General features: G+C 39.6%; 1 protein-coding gene across 1 annotated transcript in view; it reads right to left on the bottom strand.

The window, feature by feature from the left end:
- TTC29 (tetratricopeptide repeat domain 29) overlaps nt 1–18,980 on the bottom strand; it is a 157,890-nt gene that overhangs the window by 68,496 nt on the left and 70,414 nt on the right. The window contains exons 8-9 of the mRNA XM_072863409.1: nt 9,019–9,142; nt 2,993–3,224 (exon numbers count right to left, since the gene is read on the bottom strand). Coding sequence (XP_072719510.1) covers nt 2,993–3,224; nt 9,019–9,142 — 356 coding nt within the window. The remainder of the gene's footprint in view (nt 1–2,992; nt 3,225–9,018; nt 9,143–18,980) is intronic.

Raw genomic sequence — 18,980 nt, 5'->3', positions numbered from 1 at the left:
ATCCAATGACCTGAACTGGGAGTTGTCAGACTCACAGAAAACACAATTTCTCGCTTAGCATTTCATGTAATCAGTATCCAAAATCTAATCCAAAATTTTCCTGCCTTCAGCACCTTTAATTATTCTTCTCCCTTCTAGAAGGTGGCAAGTCAGGAGATTATTTATTGAAAGACCTGTGAAATATTTTCTCATCAGACAATGTTAGTCATGCTGTGGGTTCCTTTTTAGGCTTTAACATGGAGTCACAAGCCTTTTTGTCTACTGATTCTGCTGATAATGATTTTTTTATACATTTGACTAAGCATAAAAAGATCAATAAAAACACATTTGTTCTTGCAGTGGCATCTCACAATGGCATAAATAACTCTCTTGTAAGTGAAGTCAGGTGACTGAATCAAATACAGCAGACAAACACATATTCCTTTGCATTTATAAACATCGTTTTCTGACAATCCCGTCTCTTTTGTCCATGACAACTTTGGTCAAAACATCCATTTTATTAGTAAATGTTGAGGTAAATCGAGTAATTAATGGTTCTTCCTGCCTGGTTATTGAAATGATTGATTTAGAAAATAAGCCTTGGTTGAAAGACATAAGGTATATGTCAGTACTTGAATTTAAATGTCATTGTTCTTCCACTAGCCTAAGTATTTCTTTTGCCTAAGAATACAGAAACTACTCATTTTTTTTGTTACAGAAAAATTATTCAGTCAGAACAGTTAGAAATGAAAACTTATTACCTTACTTCTTCCTTTCATTAAATTGCCCTATGGATTAGGAACTACCATTGTATCTTGTCTTTAGCTGTTTTATCCTCAAAAAGACTGAGAAAAATCTAGTAGATTATCAATGTTGAGCTGTTTGAAAGAGCTAGAAATACTGTTCTATTATCACAGCAGGAATTTCCAAAGTGATGAGTTCATCATAGGATGCACAGACATTCTCCTGGAAGGTAGGATAAAGGCTGTACCTGAAACTCAAAGCCAGTGAATCCTAATATTGAACTGGTGCCAGGTCATGTTTTGCCAGACAAAGATATTAAAAATGTAATGCCAGTACTAATGAGAGATTTGGCACATAAAACATGAAGAATGTTACAGATTGTGCTGACAGTGTGACACTATGTTTTCCTGGATGTAATCTGGGTATCATGAGAGTAAGCTTGGAGCACTAATGAGAAGAATTATATTGAACTGGAAGAGCTGCTAAATATGCAGTAGCCACAGGGTTCCTGGAGTTAACTGGAACTAAAATGAAAACTGTAATACCGAAAGTAACAGAGGGTAAACCAGGCAGAAATACAGAAGGAGGAGAATCTCAGCAGGCAAAACTTGTTTTGGTACCATGCTTGCCAGGATATAAAGGGCTTTTCTAATCATACTCTTTTTATCCCTGAAGTACTGTTAAAGAGGAGCATGAAGCTCCAACTTAAAGGGGCACATATCATCTCAGGATATAAAGGAGTTTCACAACGGGCTGGAGAAAGCGATGTATAAAAGTTGAACAGGAAACCTCTTTACGTGCAAGTAGTAAAATATATGTTGAAGATAGAAAGATCATCCTATCTCTTCAAGGCTCCTGTTTTTTTACTGTTGCCATTGTTGATTTTTGTTGGCCTCCTACTTACATCAGCTACAGCTAATGATCCTCATATGAAATGCATATAAAATTGCTTGACATTGGATTCTTCTTTGACCATCTCTGTTGGAATTCTTGGCATCTGCACTACAGGTCTAGAAACTTACTATCCCTTGCAGGAGACATGCACCAAATTAACTCTGCCAGTCAACAAAATCTGTGAGTGTGCTGGATATTTACTTATTGAGGCAAAAATAATAAATATATATAGTCATTGAAACAGAAACACATTATCATTGAGAAAGAACTGCCCTGTTACCATCACTGGAGCTCTAAGACAGTGCTATCTAATTTGTTATCTCTTCAGCATGCTAATAAATGTCCTTGTTCCACAATTCTCAGTTGCTTCCAGTGTTGCCTCTGGTATCCTGGCTCCTGTTAAACCAGTAACATATTCAATTACCAGGCTATTAACCACTTATTTTATATATAAAATTCACAATTGAAGTTATAATTAATTGTTACAATTCTACGAAAGGAGAAGATACACAAGAAAACAGCAGACAAGCAGTTCTTTGTCTTTGAGATAATGATAACTGAAGGAATTTGGGCACAGTAACTCTGAAGCTCCGTATTATGACTTTGGCCCAGCTGTCATTTATTTCCACTATCCTCCAGATTCACTCTCTCCACAGGAATGCAGAGAGGAAAGTTTTAAGGTGGAGTAGACTTATTTATTTTCCTTCCCCAGTACAATACAGTTTAATACTGTCAATACTTGGAGATAATGCATCATTCAGTTTGTCTTGTATTAATATATAGTACAGGGGAAAAAAAGTAAAGAAAATTTAACTTATGAAGAAAGAGGTCTACTCCACACAAAGTCCTTCTCTACTCTTTATCTGAGACAAGGAAACACAGTGAAGAAATCATAGAATTGCCTTTTTTTTTTCTTCCCCTCCAAAGTCAAGTATAAGGATGCCAAAAATAAAACAGCATGTTCTTCTGAATTCAGAAGAAGCATGTCAAGCAGAAATTACTTCTTACTTTTAGTAACAGGGAACTTACTTTTGGATGCACTTGAAAAACTGACTGCAAATGAAGATTATTATTTTTTTTTCTTTAAAGATTAAAATAATGGTATTTGACTAAACTAATACATCACTGTTTGTCTGTAACTGTGATGTTTTGGAAAACAGCACTGAAAAAAGTAAGTTACCATCCGTAGCAACTGCTGTATTGTATTTAAACCTATTTAATTCAGCCTTTAAAATAAGCACACAAAGGAGTAAATCTAACCTCCATTCTGTACAAGGATTAAACCCAGGAAATAATTTAATAAAACTTTACAAGAAAAACGACTTAACCATTGAGGACAATACAGCACTAATGTGTTTCATAACCAATGTCTTACCAACTGTAAAAGGGTCAGTGCACATGCCACTTCTGTTCTCCTTCCATGCCAGCAGGTACTTGAGGCTGACAGGATCTTCTGCTTCTATATGGCTGTTAAATGCCACCATCAGTTTATGAGCCTTTGCAATGCCACAATAAGCCTTTGTTTCATCCACTAAGGGCAAATTATTTAAAGTTTTTGCTGCCTCAGAAGCCTGAGTGAAATATTCAAAAGCTTCATTATAGTTCCCCTAGTAAAGAAGAGAAAAAAAGAATTGTAAATACTTATAGTCACCTGTATTTTACCTTGACATTACAGCCTGCTCCTCTGGCACCTCTGAGATGTTGCAGCTGAGAGGCCGGTCCACAGAATGACTCATAGCATGGTATTAAGCAAATCACTCTCCCTTGCTGTTTCCTAACCTCTAAAATCCAGGTAACACTGCTCATATCTTTCTCAGGAACTGAATTGGTTTTTGGTTGTCTGTGTAGTATTTTGAACATACAAATCTAAGTATATCAATACTAAGTATTAATACTGATTCCAGCCAGGTCATTTAGAAATTATTGCTATTGTTTCATTAAGTTTAACATCTCTGTGGGAGGAAATGTCCACATTTACTATTGTGGTACTAAATTTTAGAAAATAAATCTTAAAAATGGAAAAAAAGAGACTAATGAAATGATGGACCTAAAGCACAGAAAAGAACAGAAATTAAAACCTACAGATTTATGGGGAAGAAGGGGTATACCAAAACCCAGGGATATTCCTAATCACGAAAAGAGAAACAGTAGGAGAAATATAAGCCAACTATTGCTAAATAGAAAACCCAAATAATTTATGTCTTTATCCTGCAGAATACAGAAATCCAACATTCATGAATCCAGTAAAAATGAGTATAAACTACAGCAGATAATACATTAAGAGGAATTTTAAAAAGTATAACAAGAACTATTTTTCATGTGAGAAAGAAACCTCCTCAACTTCTTGACCAAAGAGGAATAAAGAGAAAACTAGGAAAATTCATGATAGGCTCAAGGATGTTGCTGAAAAGCTAAGATATTTCTTGGCATATTTCTTCATCTTTTGCATATTTCTTCTTTGCCATGAAGCTACTTTGAGTTACCATCAGAGACGGAGTCAAAAGAAGAGTTGCAGGAGCAAGCTTCTAATTTAAAAAGTAACATACCACCAGACCTCAACAGAGCATAAATAAAAGATTTGAAGAAATCTAAAGACAAAGAGATTGAATTGCTGGGAAATAAATTACAACTCTCATTAAAACAAGGTAGTATAATCCAGGCTTGAAAGGTAGTACATTTTATGTTGGTATTGTATGTGGCAGTGTGCAGTAACTTTATGCTCTAGTATCAGTATTGTCTACTGTTTAATTGTTTTTTATTTCTGACACCTATAATAATAGGTGGAATGCACTCAAAAGAGAGAAGAAACAATATGGTTTATTGAGGTAAAACAATAATTTGACAGAGTTCAATGAATTCAGTGGATTTTAACAAAGTTTAATGGGTTTATCAAGGTTCAATAAGTTTGTTGCAAATAGGATTTTTTACACAGCTCTGGTTTAGCAGCAATTTAGGATTTATTAATATTTTGAGATAGATCACAAGATTAGGTTGTATAATTCTTAGCACTTAATCATCAGCCAATTTAACAGGAGATTCAATGGAATTTATTACAATCAAGATAGTGACTTAGTTAAAGATTTGAGAATAGCAAGGTTCACCTCAGACTTACAGCAGGGTTTCCTAAATCAAATTGCACACACACAGACAGAGGTTAAATCAAATCACACACACTCAGACAGACAGACAAACAGTTCTAAATCAAATTGTACACACACACACACACACACAGAGGTTAACCTATGATTAAAATTTCCCTTTTTGTGAGTGTCATGAATTACTCACTTTTATGTGCTGGCGTTTGTCAATGTATGATCGTTGAACCTCAACAAATCAGGCCTTTGAATCCTCGCGAAATCGGGCCTTTGAATCCTCCCGAAATCGTCAATGGACGATCTTTGAATCCTCAGTAAATTTGCCCTGAGAAGCGTCCCAGTCCAGGGGGAGATACTGGGTCACAGCCCGCTGCGATCCCAGAGACCACAAAGGGTCCACTTTGGAACGCTATTTCTAGGATCGTGAGATGATTGGCTTTGGTCAGTATTTTCCCTTCTGGCCACAATTCGTGCTGAGTCATTTTGGTATACAATTCAAGCAGCAGATGGTCCAGGTGCAGTCAGGGAGTGCCTGATTGTCCCAGCTCCTTGCACTTGTAGCAAAGATAACAGCACAATGTGAGTTTTCCCAAAACAGTCATGGCTTGTCATAAGATCACAGAGTGGCCCAGGGGGCTGCACCACCACATAGAAAAAGAATCAGGTGACAATTTTGCCAAGATTGTCAAAAAAGGTAAAAAATGAAGGTTTTTGCAAGGCTTTGAGGAATTGCAAAGGGACCTAATAGTACTACCTGAATGGTTACGTGATAGCAAATGAAATTAATTCTTTAGAAAATGAGAGGTAATTCATACTGCCTGAACTATTTGTAACTTTTAGTGGGTTCTAATTAACTCAGGCTCAGGAAGGTGGCCTTGAAATAATATGGGCAGCTCTGCAGTGGCTTCTCCTAAACGCAAACCAGCTCTAATATCTAGTAAGGTCAAAGAAAATATTAGGATGCATCAAGAATGCAGTGGAGAAAGCTAGAGTAGATACAATCCATGCAAATAAACAGTATATTAATAAAACTGGACAAAGTAAATATACACCAAACAGTAAATATAAACCAGGAATAGACTGAAAATTGCTACCAACTACAATAGAAGAATAGGGATGAACTGAATATAACCGAAGAGCAAGAAATTTAAAAATAATTACAGATAGCTCTCTCCTCTTAATGGATTGTTTATGGCGACAATCTTGATCACAAGCCTACTAAGAAGAAAGGTGGACATCCTTGTAAAAAAAAAATAATCAACAAACAAGACAAGGCAAAAAAAGGTCCTCCTGGGAGCAAGTCACTGTGGAACTGTTCATCCTTTACCTTACTCTCAAGGAATTAGTTCTGGCTATTGTCAGAGCTAAACAAACTTCTTGTGGCAGTTTCTATATGTCTATCATTAACTCTAATTATAGCCTGCCTGCTCCCTGGAAGACATCTTCCATTTCTCCCATTGGTGTGGAATTCTGCTGCCCTAATGGCACCAACTTCCTGACTGAAAACATTTTCAGAGCTGCCTTATCCTTTCACTCCCAGCTTGATTTAGTAAGACTGAAACTCCCTTCTGCATAGAGTATAGAGACCAGGAGAGACTCCAATTGATACCTGTTGCACTTGATACCACTTTTTGGGATCAAAATTTGTATGACTGCTAAAACATGCCTGTAATTAAAAAAGGAGAAAAGAATAATAGAAATTCAGGTAGTCTTTAGGCTTTGTTTAATATAGCAGGAGAGCAGAGTTAGGCCTATGAGGACACAGCAACAAATAAAGAACAATAAGCAGTAGGATAATAGATAAAAAGTAGAAACATCTACCTACCATACTCATGAGAACTATAATAGGTTAAGTGATGCATTCATGAGAGGAATGCAGCAAATCAGACTAAGAAACTTGAGAAAAGTGAAATGAGAAATGACAGCGTGTGTCATGCTAACTGCATCAGAGTTTGCATATTAAGTAAGCAACCTGCTTAACAAACTGGGAGAAATTAGACCTAATACTCACACATAACACAAACCCAGGCATTTTAGGAAACAAGAAACATATGGGTAAAACAATCATGACTAGAAAGCAGGAACTGAGTGTACAGCTCAGTTAAAGAAAGACAGTGATGGTGATGGAATAGCGAGATGATGGAACTGTAACGTTACAGCAACAGCATGGACAGAGCAAAGTGAATTTGGTCACTTTGGGAACAACAGTAAAAGTTATATCCCCAGTTTACTAAAGGTCCCCAAGGATAGATCTGGGTATAAATAGAGATATCTTTAATTTGATGAGAAGGACAGTACTACTGCAAATTGCATCACTGGGGGAAGTACAGCGTTGAATAAAAATACCCTAAAAATGACTTAACTTAGAGAATACTGGTGATGACAGCTGACATTTCCAAGAGAGGAAATGTTAATTTAGCCTCAGTTTAGGTAAACATTGTTGACCTTGCAGGAAAAAAAGGTATAGAAAATATGGAATTGTAAAACTTTAAGAGATTTTTTTTTTGGTATGTTTAAATTACATATTTTATCTAAGTTAATCTTATTAAGTCACTACATGTCTTCCCTTCTACTCCACTACCCCAGTTCAAGGCAGCAAATTCTGAACGAAGAGAATTTAGAGAATAACCAAAAAGAGGTTAATTATTAAAATATCAGTTCTCATAGAATTGATTATTAGCAATGGTGGCAGAAGCAGTGAAATATAAAAGTAGTTAAACGGAATTTAGTTAATTATTTTTCAAATTCAGAGCAGAATAATTAAGCACAGTGTCACATCACCCTACTGTCTTCTAAGTTTCAGATCCATTTTAAAGTTACTTCAGCAAGTTCTGAAATACTTTAAAACCTAGTTTTCAATGGGAAATTCTGCATTTATGCTAAGAACATGTATAAATAGAAAACTCTCAGGCTAATTTAGAGATTACAGAGTAAGACATTTTTCTACTGCTTATGAAACAAGAATGGGCCAGCAACTTTGGTAGTGGGAGTTCTCTGTAAGAGGAATCCAGGAAAAAAAAAAAAAAGAGGCATTTGGGGGTAGTGTAAGTGAAAAAGGGCAAGTAGCCTGTTCAATATATTACACATAGAAAAGAAATTCTGACAAAAAGAACCAGACAACAGAAGCTAGAAAGGGTGATTTTGAAAGGGTATTTCTATTTTTATTTCGTTCATAGTGAAAGTGTTTCCTAATTTCCACATTGTCCAGTCTGCAGAACAAATTATTTTTATTACTTATTGTGTCTAAATAATTTCATGTAGCATTTCAGCTCTAAAATAGGTGTTAAAGGGCTCAACATGAATCTTTCACTTCTGCAGTAATGTTTTTAACCCTTCTGATTTCAAAAACCAAGTGCTACTGCAGTGCAAGTGCTGCATCTCTAGATGCGGCAAGAGACAGAGTAAGCATGGAAACCACTACCCAGACAGGCAGCCAACAGAACTGCTGCCTTTGCAGGGTCCACCCCAGAGGAACAATTCAGAGACTGGCACATGGGTCAGAAAGAAGCACTTCAAAAGACCTTAGAAACTATGATAAAGGGAGTTTCTTAGCTACCTCTAGCTTAATATTGTGCACCACTGCCTATCTATTGATTTAAACAGGTCAAATCAAAGCCATCAGGCTGGATGGAGGCATATAGAAGCCCTTCCACTACCAACACAGACCTTTGCCAAACTATTTGTTGCTAGCGCCATTTCATAAATTTGGCTGAGAGAATGTTGAGAAGAAATCAAGCTAAGATTAAAAACTGCTTACTACTATGCAATATAGTATATATTCATTTTTAAAAAGTACGAATTTCAATGTATTGTACAATAAAATTTCATTAGTGTTAGCTACTGACTTTTTATGGGCATATGTGGCCCCAACGGTGATTTGGATGCAGATTTTTCACATCACTGAAAGTTTGTCATGATCTGAATTTGGAGTTTTTATTCACCCATTCTAGAACAAAACCCTATGTGTTAAATACCGTGTGAAATTTTCACCTTTCCCAAAAACTTAAGGCACATTTTATTTAGTCACAGAGCATCTTCTCCTTTGATAACTCTTGTAAGATACAATACCTGGATCAAATCCTTTTGGATCAATCCTTCAGTAGAGCATGGGACTCTTAATTCCAGGGTCGTGGGTTCGAGCCCCACATTGGGAGAAATCGTGGAAGCCAAAGTCATCTCGTATAGAAAGGGAAGAAAATTAACTCTATCCCAGCTGAAACCAAGACAGTCGTCTCATATGCAAAAACAGATTTTTACCGTGAATTAAACCTAATTGTTTGACATAATTACTACAACCAGTACTTACTCTTTCATTGTAAATATTCCCAAGTAATACACATGCATCCACCAGGCTTTGGCTTAGATGAGCATTCTCAGCAGTCTTCATAAAGTCTCCCAAGTACTTAATAGCTTCAGGCGCTTTTCCCTGACTGAAGCAAAGGACAGGGACAAAATTAAATATTCACTCAGATGGCTTCTCCAAATGCTGAAGGAACTTTAATTCACTCAGATGGCTTCTCCAAATGCTGAAGTAATCCCCCTGTTCTGAAGTAACTTTACTTTGTGATGACTTATGCAAGACTGGACTTTATTTCCAAAACAGTTGTCCAGGCACTACCTGTGCTGAGACCAGTGAGGCTAGTCCACACAGAACCTCTGAGGGCAGAGCTGGATCCTCTGAGTGAAATAAAGCAAAATTCTTCTTCAGAATATCGTGCCACATTTTAAGGCCAAGAATGAAAATGCAGGTGATGATTTTACAGGGGTTTTGGAGTTTCCATTATTTTAATATTTTTTTTCTGCTGAGCAGCTGATAACATTTTCAATACAGCTGGACCTCACATCCTGACAAAATAGGGGAAGGAGGTAAGAAGGCTAGTTTTTCAGTAAGACTTTTTGTGCTCCTGTCATTCAGAGCTGCCATTTCTTGCTCTAGAACCCTGGTGGTGCAGCAGCAGCTCCATAACAGCGCTGTCTCTTAGTTCTGGGGATGACAGCCTTTCCCTAAGCACAACGCTGCACTTTGGCTGGGTGGATCAAAGGTTGCTAGAGTCACACAGGCAAACCTATAAACTGTGGATTGCAGGTGTCACCCCCAAATCCCAGTGAGATCAGAGCAACCTGAGGTCACAGCTGAATCTAAGTTGAAAATTGGCTAACATACTTTGACAATAACATTTGCAGATTTCCTTTTTTTAATAAAGCTGGTCATATTAACAATATAAGATCTCTGCAGTATGATTACAAGATATAAGATAGACATCTGGGTTTGCTTGTGAGTAAGGCACTGCACTCTTTTTCCCTTTAAGGCTGAAGTGTTACTGCAGCTGACCTCAATATTAGCCATGAACTTGAGTCACTAATGTAGGAGTGTAGCATGCTAAATGTCAAGCCACCAAGCAAGACAGAAAATCCAGTTTTAATTAAGAAACTCAGAGAAATAAAAGTTCTTGTAAGTGGTAAAGAATTGTGATTTATTTTCTCACCATTTTAAAACACCTTCAAGTTATATTCCTGCAGCAAATGACTGATTGGGGTTTATTTACATTACGGTTTTTCTTATAAACTATATTAGGGATATGTGCTTTCAAAATCTGGCAGAAGTCTGCAATTCCCTGTCTTATGATATTAGAGTAATTATAACAGGGTAGCACCTGCCACGGAACAGGAAACACAGCAAAGCATAGCTGCAAATTTACAATATTGCAGTGATTATCTGTATGTGACTGAGATGAGCTAGATTGCTACAAAAGGATGCTAAAACACTGCAAACTAACATGCTTGAAATGTTCAACTATATACTACTGTAAAGCTTAGTTGTCAATAAGCAGTCGGATTTACTAAAGTTTCCTAATTTACGTATTTAAATATCATGAGAATATTAAATATACTGTACTGTAAACATTTGCCAAATGTCAAAAGCCTTCTAAATTTTAGAATCAGAAACACTTTTTTTTAAACATTTTGTTTTTCCTGAGAAGAGAAAATCAAATGTTTCCCCACAGAAATACAGCATATGATTTATATAAGTTAAAGGACAAGGTTAAAGTGTTAGACAAATATTAATTCCAGTTTTTCTAGTTTTCTATATGCAGTGCACAGGTGCAACTTGAAGAGCATATTATACGGTATAATCATTAAATCCATTCAACCAGACCTTTGAGAGTTAAAAACATATATTCTGAGGAAAAGGACTCCTCGGTCCAAGGAATTAGAATGAAACAGTGCAGAATATTTGTGTATCAAGGTGATTCCAGTTTCCAATTGGGAAAACACGACTGTTAACACCCACATCCCCTGACAACTGTCCAATTATGTATATCACACTTGGCCTACTGTTTGCAGTAGAAGTAATCAATAAAGGATGTGGTTGAGTGAACATAGATTTTGGTTGAACCAATGCATGAAAACTTAATCATTTACTCAGAGTGGAGAAATCAAATAGAGCAGAGATGAAACAGCCACTAAGGGGTTTGTTGATTGTGCCACCAAGTTTGTGGGCTAGAGGCTGAAAGTAATAAAGCAAATGCAATCAGTGACAGGAGAAAATGTAAAAAGGTTTTCTTAATTTCATGAATTAATAGAAATGTTTTGATGTATTTTTGGCCATTTTTTATATTTCACATAAAAACCTATGCTCCACGTATAGAAAATATGAAAATTGCTAGGGCATACAGCCTCTTTCAAGCAAGCAGAAATCTATTTGATACATATCAGAAAGATATTTCTCACTGTTAGAACTTCACTTATGCCAACTAGCAATTGGTTGGTACCATTTAACAATTTTTCAAAGGAAGTACTTTTAAAAGCACTACAGCTTGAGATATTTAAAGTATGCTAGAAGGATTACTGAAACACTTTATCCTGCACAAGACCTGATAACATGATAAACAGGTCTTTCCTACTCAAAGGGCTAATATTTTATAGTTCCTTCAAAAATCTACATGTTGTTTTATACAGCTATATACTTTCTATCTCCTTAGACATCACCTTCCTAAATGCATAAAATGTAATTTCCTAAAGATATAGTCATTCATGATCCCACAGAACAGTTATGATGACTTCAGCAGAAGAGATTACATATCTACAGCAACTCATTTTCCAGTTTCATGCTAAAATGCCCTATGAGATTTTTACCCCTATTAGACTTTTATGAAAATATGCACCTTTTATAGGATTGCTCATGTGATTGAATTGGATGTATAAATCATGTGTCCACAAGAAGTCATTACCATGGTGGACACTGGCAGAATAAGTCAAGAACATGATGCTATTATGTCAGAATTTTCCCTGGAAAATGACATGCCTAAACGCACATGATAGAGAATTTCAGTTCCCTGTGGTCTGTGGAAACATCTGCAGCAAAGATTTCACCAAAAATTCCAAAGCCTAGACAAGTTCTGAGAGATTCAGGAGGGCTCTGCCACTTTCTTCAACCTGTCATAAGGCAATCAGCACAAATTCTCACAGACATTATGGTTATAATGTATTATTTTAGGGAAACAGTAATCTTTTCTGTGTAAAGACATTATCCATCAAATTTAAAATGATTTGCACAAGTCTAGCCTAGAGCAGGTAAAATACAAGTAAAGAAAAAGTGATCAAGCTGAGTGTGGAGATTCTGTCACCAACAGTAATTATTCATGCATTTATCCAGTATTTTCTGAACAGGCCAGAAATTTGCTTGTTTGCTATAAGTATCCAAAACTTTGGTGTGAGAGTAAACAGAAACTTACAATTTTTTTTTAAATGTCTCTCTTTACACTGGCTTTTCAAACCTTTTTTTAATGCCTTTTCCTCTTCCAAGGAAGAGCCACTAGAGCTGGACCAGCATGATTTTGTTCATGAAAAATTCTGTTACTGAATTTTGAAAAGTAGGTTTGTCTGAAATATCCATCATACTGGGTTGCAGAAAGTGTTCTATTAGAGAGCATTACATAGCAAAAGGGAATTTATCTGGAAGGACTGCTTAAGACAAAGATCACAGAATCACAGTAAAGTTAAGGTTGGAAGGGATCTCTGGAGATAATCTCCATCTACCTTGCTCAGAGCAACTAGAGGAGGCCTGTGTCCAGTGGAGTTTTGAGTGACTTTTGAAGGATGGAGACTCCACAACCTGTTCCAGCATTCACCCTCACAGTAATTTTTTTCTTCTTCTTGAGTTTAAATGGAATCTCATATATTTCAGTTTGTGCCCATTGCCTGTTGTCCTGTCACTGAACATCACTGAGAAGAGCCTGGTTCCCTCTTCTGTACTGCTGCCTAAGAGGTAAGATCCCTCCTGAGTCTTCCCTTCTATGGCCTGAACAGTCCCAGCTCCCTCAGCCTCTCCTCCTAGGACAGGTGCTCCCAGTCCCTTCGTCATCTTTGCAGCCTTTCCCTGGACTCACTCCACTGTTGCGTCTCTCTCTTGTACTGGGGAGCCCAGAGTGGGACACAGCACCCCTGGGGTGACCTCACCAGTGCTGAGTAGAGGCAAAGGATCACCTCCCTCGACCTGCACGCAACGCTGTGCCTAATGCAGCCCAGGGTCCCATTGGTTGCCTTTGCCATGAGTGTGTATTGCTGTCTCATGGCCAACTTGTTGTCCACCAGGAAACCCAGGTCCTTCTCTGCCAAGCTCCTTCCCATCCGGTCAGCCCACAGCCTGGGCTGGTGCCCGGGGTTATGCGTCCCCAGGTGCAGGACTTTGCATTCTCCTTTCCCGAACCTCATGCGACTGTCATCGGCCCATTTCTCCAGCCTGCTGAGGTCCCTCTGAATGGCAGCATAACCACCTACCAGGTGGATCAACCATTCCTCCTCGGTTTTGTATTGCCTGCAAACACGCTGAGGGTACGCTTGGTCACACCATCCAGGTCATTAATGAAGATATTAATCAGTATTGGTGCCAGTATTGATCCCTGAGTATACCACTAGTGACTGGCCTCCCACTGGACTTCATGCTGCTGCTTACAACCCTTTGAAGGCCTGCAGCTCAGCTAGTTTTCAGTCGACCTCACTGTCTATTTAGCTAAGCCATACTTTACCAGCTTGTGTATGAAGATGTTATGGAAGGCAGTGTCAGAAGCCTTGCTAGAATTGAGAGAAGCAACATCCACTGCTTTCCCTTCATCCACCAAGCCAGTTGTCTTATCCTAGAAGGCTATCAGGTTGGTGAAGCATGATTTCCCTGTCTTAAATCCAATCACCCTCTTGTCCTTAACATGTTTGGAAATTGCTTCTGGGACCATTTGCTCCATCACCTTCTCAGGGATCGAGGCGAGGCTGACCAGCCTGAATTTTCCTGGATTCTCTCTCTTGAAGACAGAAGTGATGTTTGCAACCTTCCAGTCCTCAGGAACCTTGCCTAGTTGCCACAACCTTTCAAAGATAATTGAAAGCAGCCTCGCTTTGGCCAGCTTCCTCAACACCCATTACAAGTGTTGCTTATGCTATTTTCTCATGTCAGAGATACTTTACAGTCTACTCAGCTATTTTTGCTCCTTGTGACATAGTAAAAATAATTATGGAATTTATCCATTTCTACTTAAAACAATGAATAAATGGGTTTTATAGAATGGGGTCTCCCCATCTGTGAGACCTCCTTATAAAATTGCCCCATTAAGACAACACATGAAAACTTCCCAAGTCTCTATGACCCTCATTCATAGAGTTCAAGCATTCAAGAAGATTTAAGGCCCACATACACAAAGAGGTTTATACATCTTACCTGAGTCTTTTTTAAGGTTTTGGAGCATAAATCCAGAACTGTGATCCTTTGAATTTTTGGTCAACTGAATGTCAGAATTCAGTTCTGATTCAACTCTAGTTGCCATTACTGAAACTTGGTGGGATGACTCCCACGACTGGAGTGCAGCTATCAACAGCTACAGGCTGTTCAGAAGGGACAGGCAAGGAAGGAGGGGTGGAGGCATTGCCCTCTACATCAAGAAATGGATGGAGTGTGAAGAGCTGTCCCTGAAGAATAGCCACAAGCAGGCTGAAAGCTTATGGGTAAGAATTAGAGACCGAGGCAACAAAGGGAACCTTGTGGTTGGTGTTTACTACAGGCAACCCAGTTAAGGGGAGCCTATTGACAAAGCCTTCTTACTCCAGCTACAGGAGGCATCGCACTCGCAGGCTCTTGTCCTGATGGGGACTTCAACCACCCCGACATCTGCTGGAAAAGTAGCATGGTGAGCTGTAGGCAATCCAGGAGACTGCTGGAATGCACTGAGGATAACTTCTTAAGCCAGGTAATAGACAGCCCTACCAGAAGGGATGCAATACTGGACCTGTTGGTCATCAGTGCAAGTGAGCTAATTGGTGACGTCAAGATTGGAGGCAGCCTGGGCTGCAGTGATCATGCACTGGTGGAGTTCGCAGTCCTGAGGGAGATGGGACAGGCAAAAAGTAAAGTCAGGACCCTGAATTTTAGGAAAGTAAAATTCCAGCTCTTCAAGGAGTTAGTCAATAGGGCCCCTGGGAAACTGCCCTCAGGGAAAAGGGAGCAGAACAGAGCTGGCAGATCTTTAAGGATGCTTTCCATAGAGCACAAGAGCTCTCAATCCCCAGGTGTAAAAAATCATGAAAGGAAGGCAAGAGACCAGCATGGATGAGTCAAGACCTGCTGGTCAGACTGAAGGGCAAGAAGGAAATGCACAGGCAGTGGAAGCAGGGACAGGTAACCTGGGAAGAGTATAGGGACACTGCCCAGTTGTGTAGGGATGGGGTCAGGAAGGCCAAGGTGTGGCTGGAGCTGAACTTGGCAAGGGCTGCAAAGAATAATAAGGGCTTCTACGGGTATGTCAGCCAGAAAAGGAAGGCCAAAGAAAGCGTACTGTCGTGATGAACAAGACTGGCAAACTGGTAACAACAGACGAGGAGAAGGCTGAGGTACTCAACAACTTTTTTGCCTCAGTCTTCACTGGCAACCTCTCTTCCCACACCTCTCGAGTCGATGGATCACAAGACAGGGACCAAAGTCCCTCAGGAGCAAAGTCCCTCCCACTGTAAGAGACAATCAGGTTCATGACCACCTGAGGAACCTGAACATATATGTCTATGGGACCTGATGAGATGCATCCCAGAGTCCTGAGGGAATTGGCTGATGTAGTTGCCAAGCCACTCTCCATGATATTTGAAAAGTCATGGCAGTCAGGTGAAGTTCCCAGTGACTAGAAAAAGGGAAACATTACACCCATTTTTAAAAAGGGTAGAAAGGATCACCCGGGGAACTACCAACCTGTCAGCCTCACCTCTGTGCCTGGGAAGATCATGGAACAGATCCTCCTAGAAGCTATGCTAAAGCACATGGAGGACAGGGAGGTGATTCAAGACAGCCAGCATGGTTTCACCCAGGGCAAGTCCTGCCTGACCAATCTAGTGGCCTTTTCTGATGGAGTGGCTATGTCAGTGGACAAGGGAAGAGCTATGGATGTTGTCTATCTGGACTTCTGTAAAGCCTTCGACACAGTTCTCCCCAGCATCCTTCTCTCTGAATTGGCAAGAGACGGATTTGATGGGTGGACTGTTCGGTGGATGAGGAATTGGTTGGATGGTCATATCCAGAGGGTAGTGGTCAACAGCTCAATGTCCAGATGGAGATCAGTGATGAGTGGTGTCCCTCTGGGGTCTGGAGTGGGACCAGTTCCGTTGAATATCTTCATCAATGACATAGACAGCGGGACCAAGTGCACGCTCAGCAAATTTGCAGATGACACCAAGCTGAGTAGTGTGGTTGACATGCCTGAGGGATGGGATGCCATCCAGAGGGACCTGGACAAGCTGGAGAAGTGGGCCCATGTGAACCTCAATGGGGTTCAACAAGGCCAAGTGCAGGGTTCTGCACCTGCACCAGGGCAACCCCCAGTTATCAATACAGGATGGGGGATGAAGGGATTGAGAGCAGCCCTGCGGAGAAGGACTTGGGGGTACTGGTGGATAAAAAGCTGGACATGAGCCAACAATGTGCGCTTGCAGCCCAGAAGGCCAACTGTATCCTGGGCTGCACCAAAAGACGCGTGGCCAGCAGGTTGAGGGAGGTGATTCTGCCCCTCTACTCTGCTCTGGTGAGACCCCACGTGGAGTACTGCGTCCAGCTCTGGAGTCCTCAGCACAGGAAAGACATGGAGCTGTTGGAGCAGGTCCAGAGGAGGGCCACAAGAATGATCAGAAGGATGGAACACTTCTCCTATGGAGAAAGGCTGAGAGATTGGGGTTGAGGCTGAGAAAGGTTGGGGTTGTTCAGCCCGGAGAAGAGAAGGCTCTGGGGAGACCTTATTGCAGCCTTTCAATACTTAAAGGGGGCTTATGAGAAAGATGGGGACAAACTTTTTAGCAGGGCCTGTTGTGATAGGACAAGGGATAATGGTTTTAAATTAAAAGAGGGTAGATTTAGACTAGGTATAAGGAAGACTTTTTTTTACAATGTATACAATGAGAGTGGTAAACCATTGGAACAGGTTGCCCAGATTGGTGGTAAATGCCCCATCCCTGGAAACATTCAAGGTCAGGTTGGATGAGGCTCTGAGCAACCTGATCTAATTGAAGATGTCCGTGCTCATTGCAGGGGTATTGGACTAGATGACCTTTAAAGGTCCCTTCCAACCCAAACTATTCTATGACTCTGTGATTCATAGGTGCCCAGACTTTTCTACATAAAAGTTTCTCAAATGGCTGAAAGGTGCTGAGAATCATCATGATATTTTACAGGGCAGAGCACTTTAGGCTTATCACGTACCTAAAGCTCTTCAAAGCAGGCACATATGTAAGGTGTTTAATTTGGTTAATGCTCTCAAGGCATAACTACCAGATAGGTTTTATAAAAAATACCACAGCAGCCTTTTTCTAGAGGAAGGGTTTACAGTTGTGTCTATACCTGTGCGATAGACTAGCAGTTAAATCCCTGATCCATGAGACTGAGTTCCTCCCTCACTTGAATCCAATCAGAATGTTCCTCTCCTATGAGGATGCCTTAAATACTAAACTATTACTCTTAATTTCCCCTCTCATTTCTCCTTACCCAGTAGTTTTCCTCTTTCAAATTCCAACAACCGGAATGCAGTGAGACCGTCCATTCCCAGATAGCTAGAGAATGCTCCCAGAAGGTGTGGGGTACAGATTTGATGCAGGAGAAAATCACTAGTCACTCCTTCTTTAGCTCTGCTTTTAAGAAAATAATTTGCACTGGCATGGTCTTTCAGATGAAGGGTTTAGAAACCTAACTTCAGAAGGATCTCCAAATCTGTAACTTCTGACTAAATCAATGTATATGCTCTCATTCCAGAATATCTAAATCACAGAGAGAGGAAATTAATATACATGGTTTTCTAGGAATGTCCTCTTGGCTATCTTAGGCCACCCTCTACCCAGACTGCTGCTTTTTGTGAATACAAGGAACCCATGAATGCTACTGAGAGCTCAGACATCTTTGCACTCATTGCGAAGTCACTCATTATAACAGCTGATGTCCCAGCAACTAAATCTTTCTCAGTTAGGCTTAAGACAGTTTTGAAAATGGGACCTGGTATTCTAAGTCTGTTCTGTGGCTTTTTGAACATCTTATCCCATGTGCTTATTTAGGATGCTCAGAATATGAATAGCCATGAATTATGTATCAGAGAGCTGAAAAGAACTGTGATTGTGGCTGGTCCCTATATGCTCTGAAAGGCCAAGAGGCAAGGCATCTAACTCAAATAGGAGAATTTGCTCTGCACACTGAAATAAACCTGGTGACAAGTCCTCCTCCATAAACAGTTTGCCAACATTTATCGTGCATCATATGCACTGAAGTCCCCAAACATAGGATGAATCAAGGATAAGCTGCAACCTCCACTTTAATCTCTTCTTTTCCTGCTTCATATGATAATTGCATTAGACTATTTTATGTCAAAATTATTTGTGTAAGAAGTTGAAATAGTTTCAAACTAAGTCACCTGGAAGAAGATTTTCATGCCAGATGCTGAAACAAAAACATTGAAGACAAGCATCTTATCTGCAACAAATTTATATGTAGTTACACATGCACAAACCAGAAATGCCTCCATGGAAGAAGTGAGTACAATACATGGAAACTTACAGTTCAGAAAAGATTACACTGAGACACTTACTGAAGTGTCTACACTCTTCATTCTTCACGACTTTCTGTCTTTTTTAACATGGAAAATATGCCAGGATTTCTATTTTCCAGTAAGGTTCCTCCCAAACTTATGGGGAAAAAAAATTTTAAAAGCCCCAAAATGTGGGAAAAAAAGGACACGTTACAGTTTACAGGTAAAAAAAAGC

The sequence above is a fragment of the Ciconia boyciana genome, chromosome 5 (genome assembly GCF_034638445.1).
Source record: "Ciconia boyciana chromosome 5, ASM3463844v1, whole genome shotgun sequence".
NCBI classification, from domain to species: Eukaryota; Metazoa; Chordata; class Aves; order Ciconiiformes; family Ciconiidae; genus Ciconia; species Ciconia boyciana.
The sequence above is the reverse complement of the archived record's forward strand: the minus strand, read 5'-3'. Positions and strand labels throughout refer to the sequence as shown.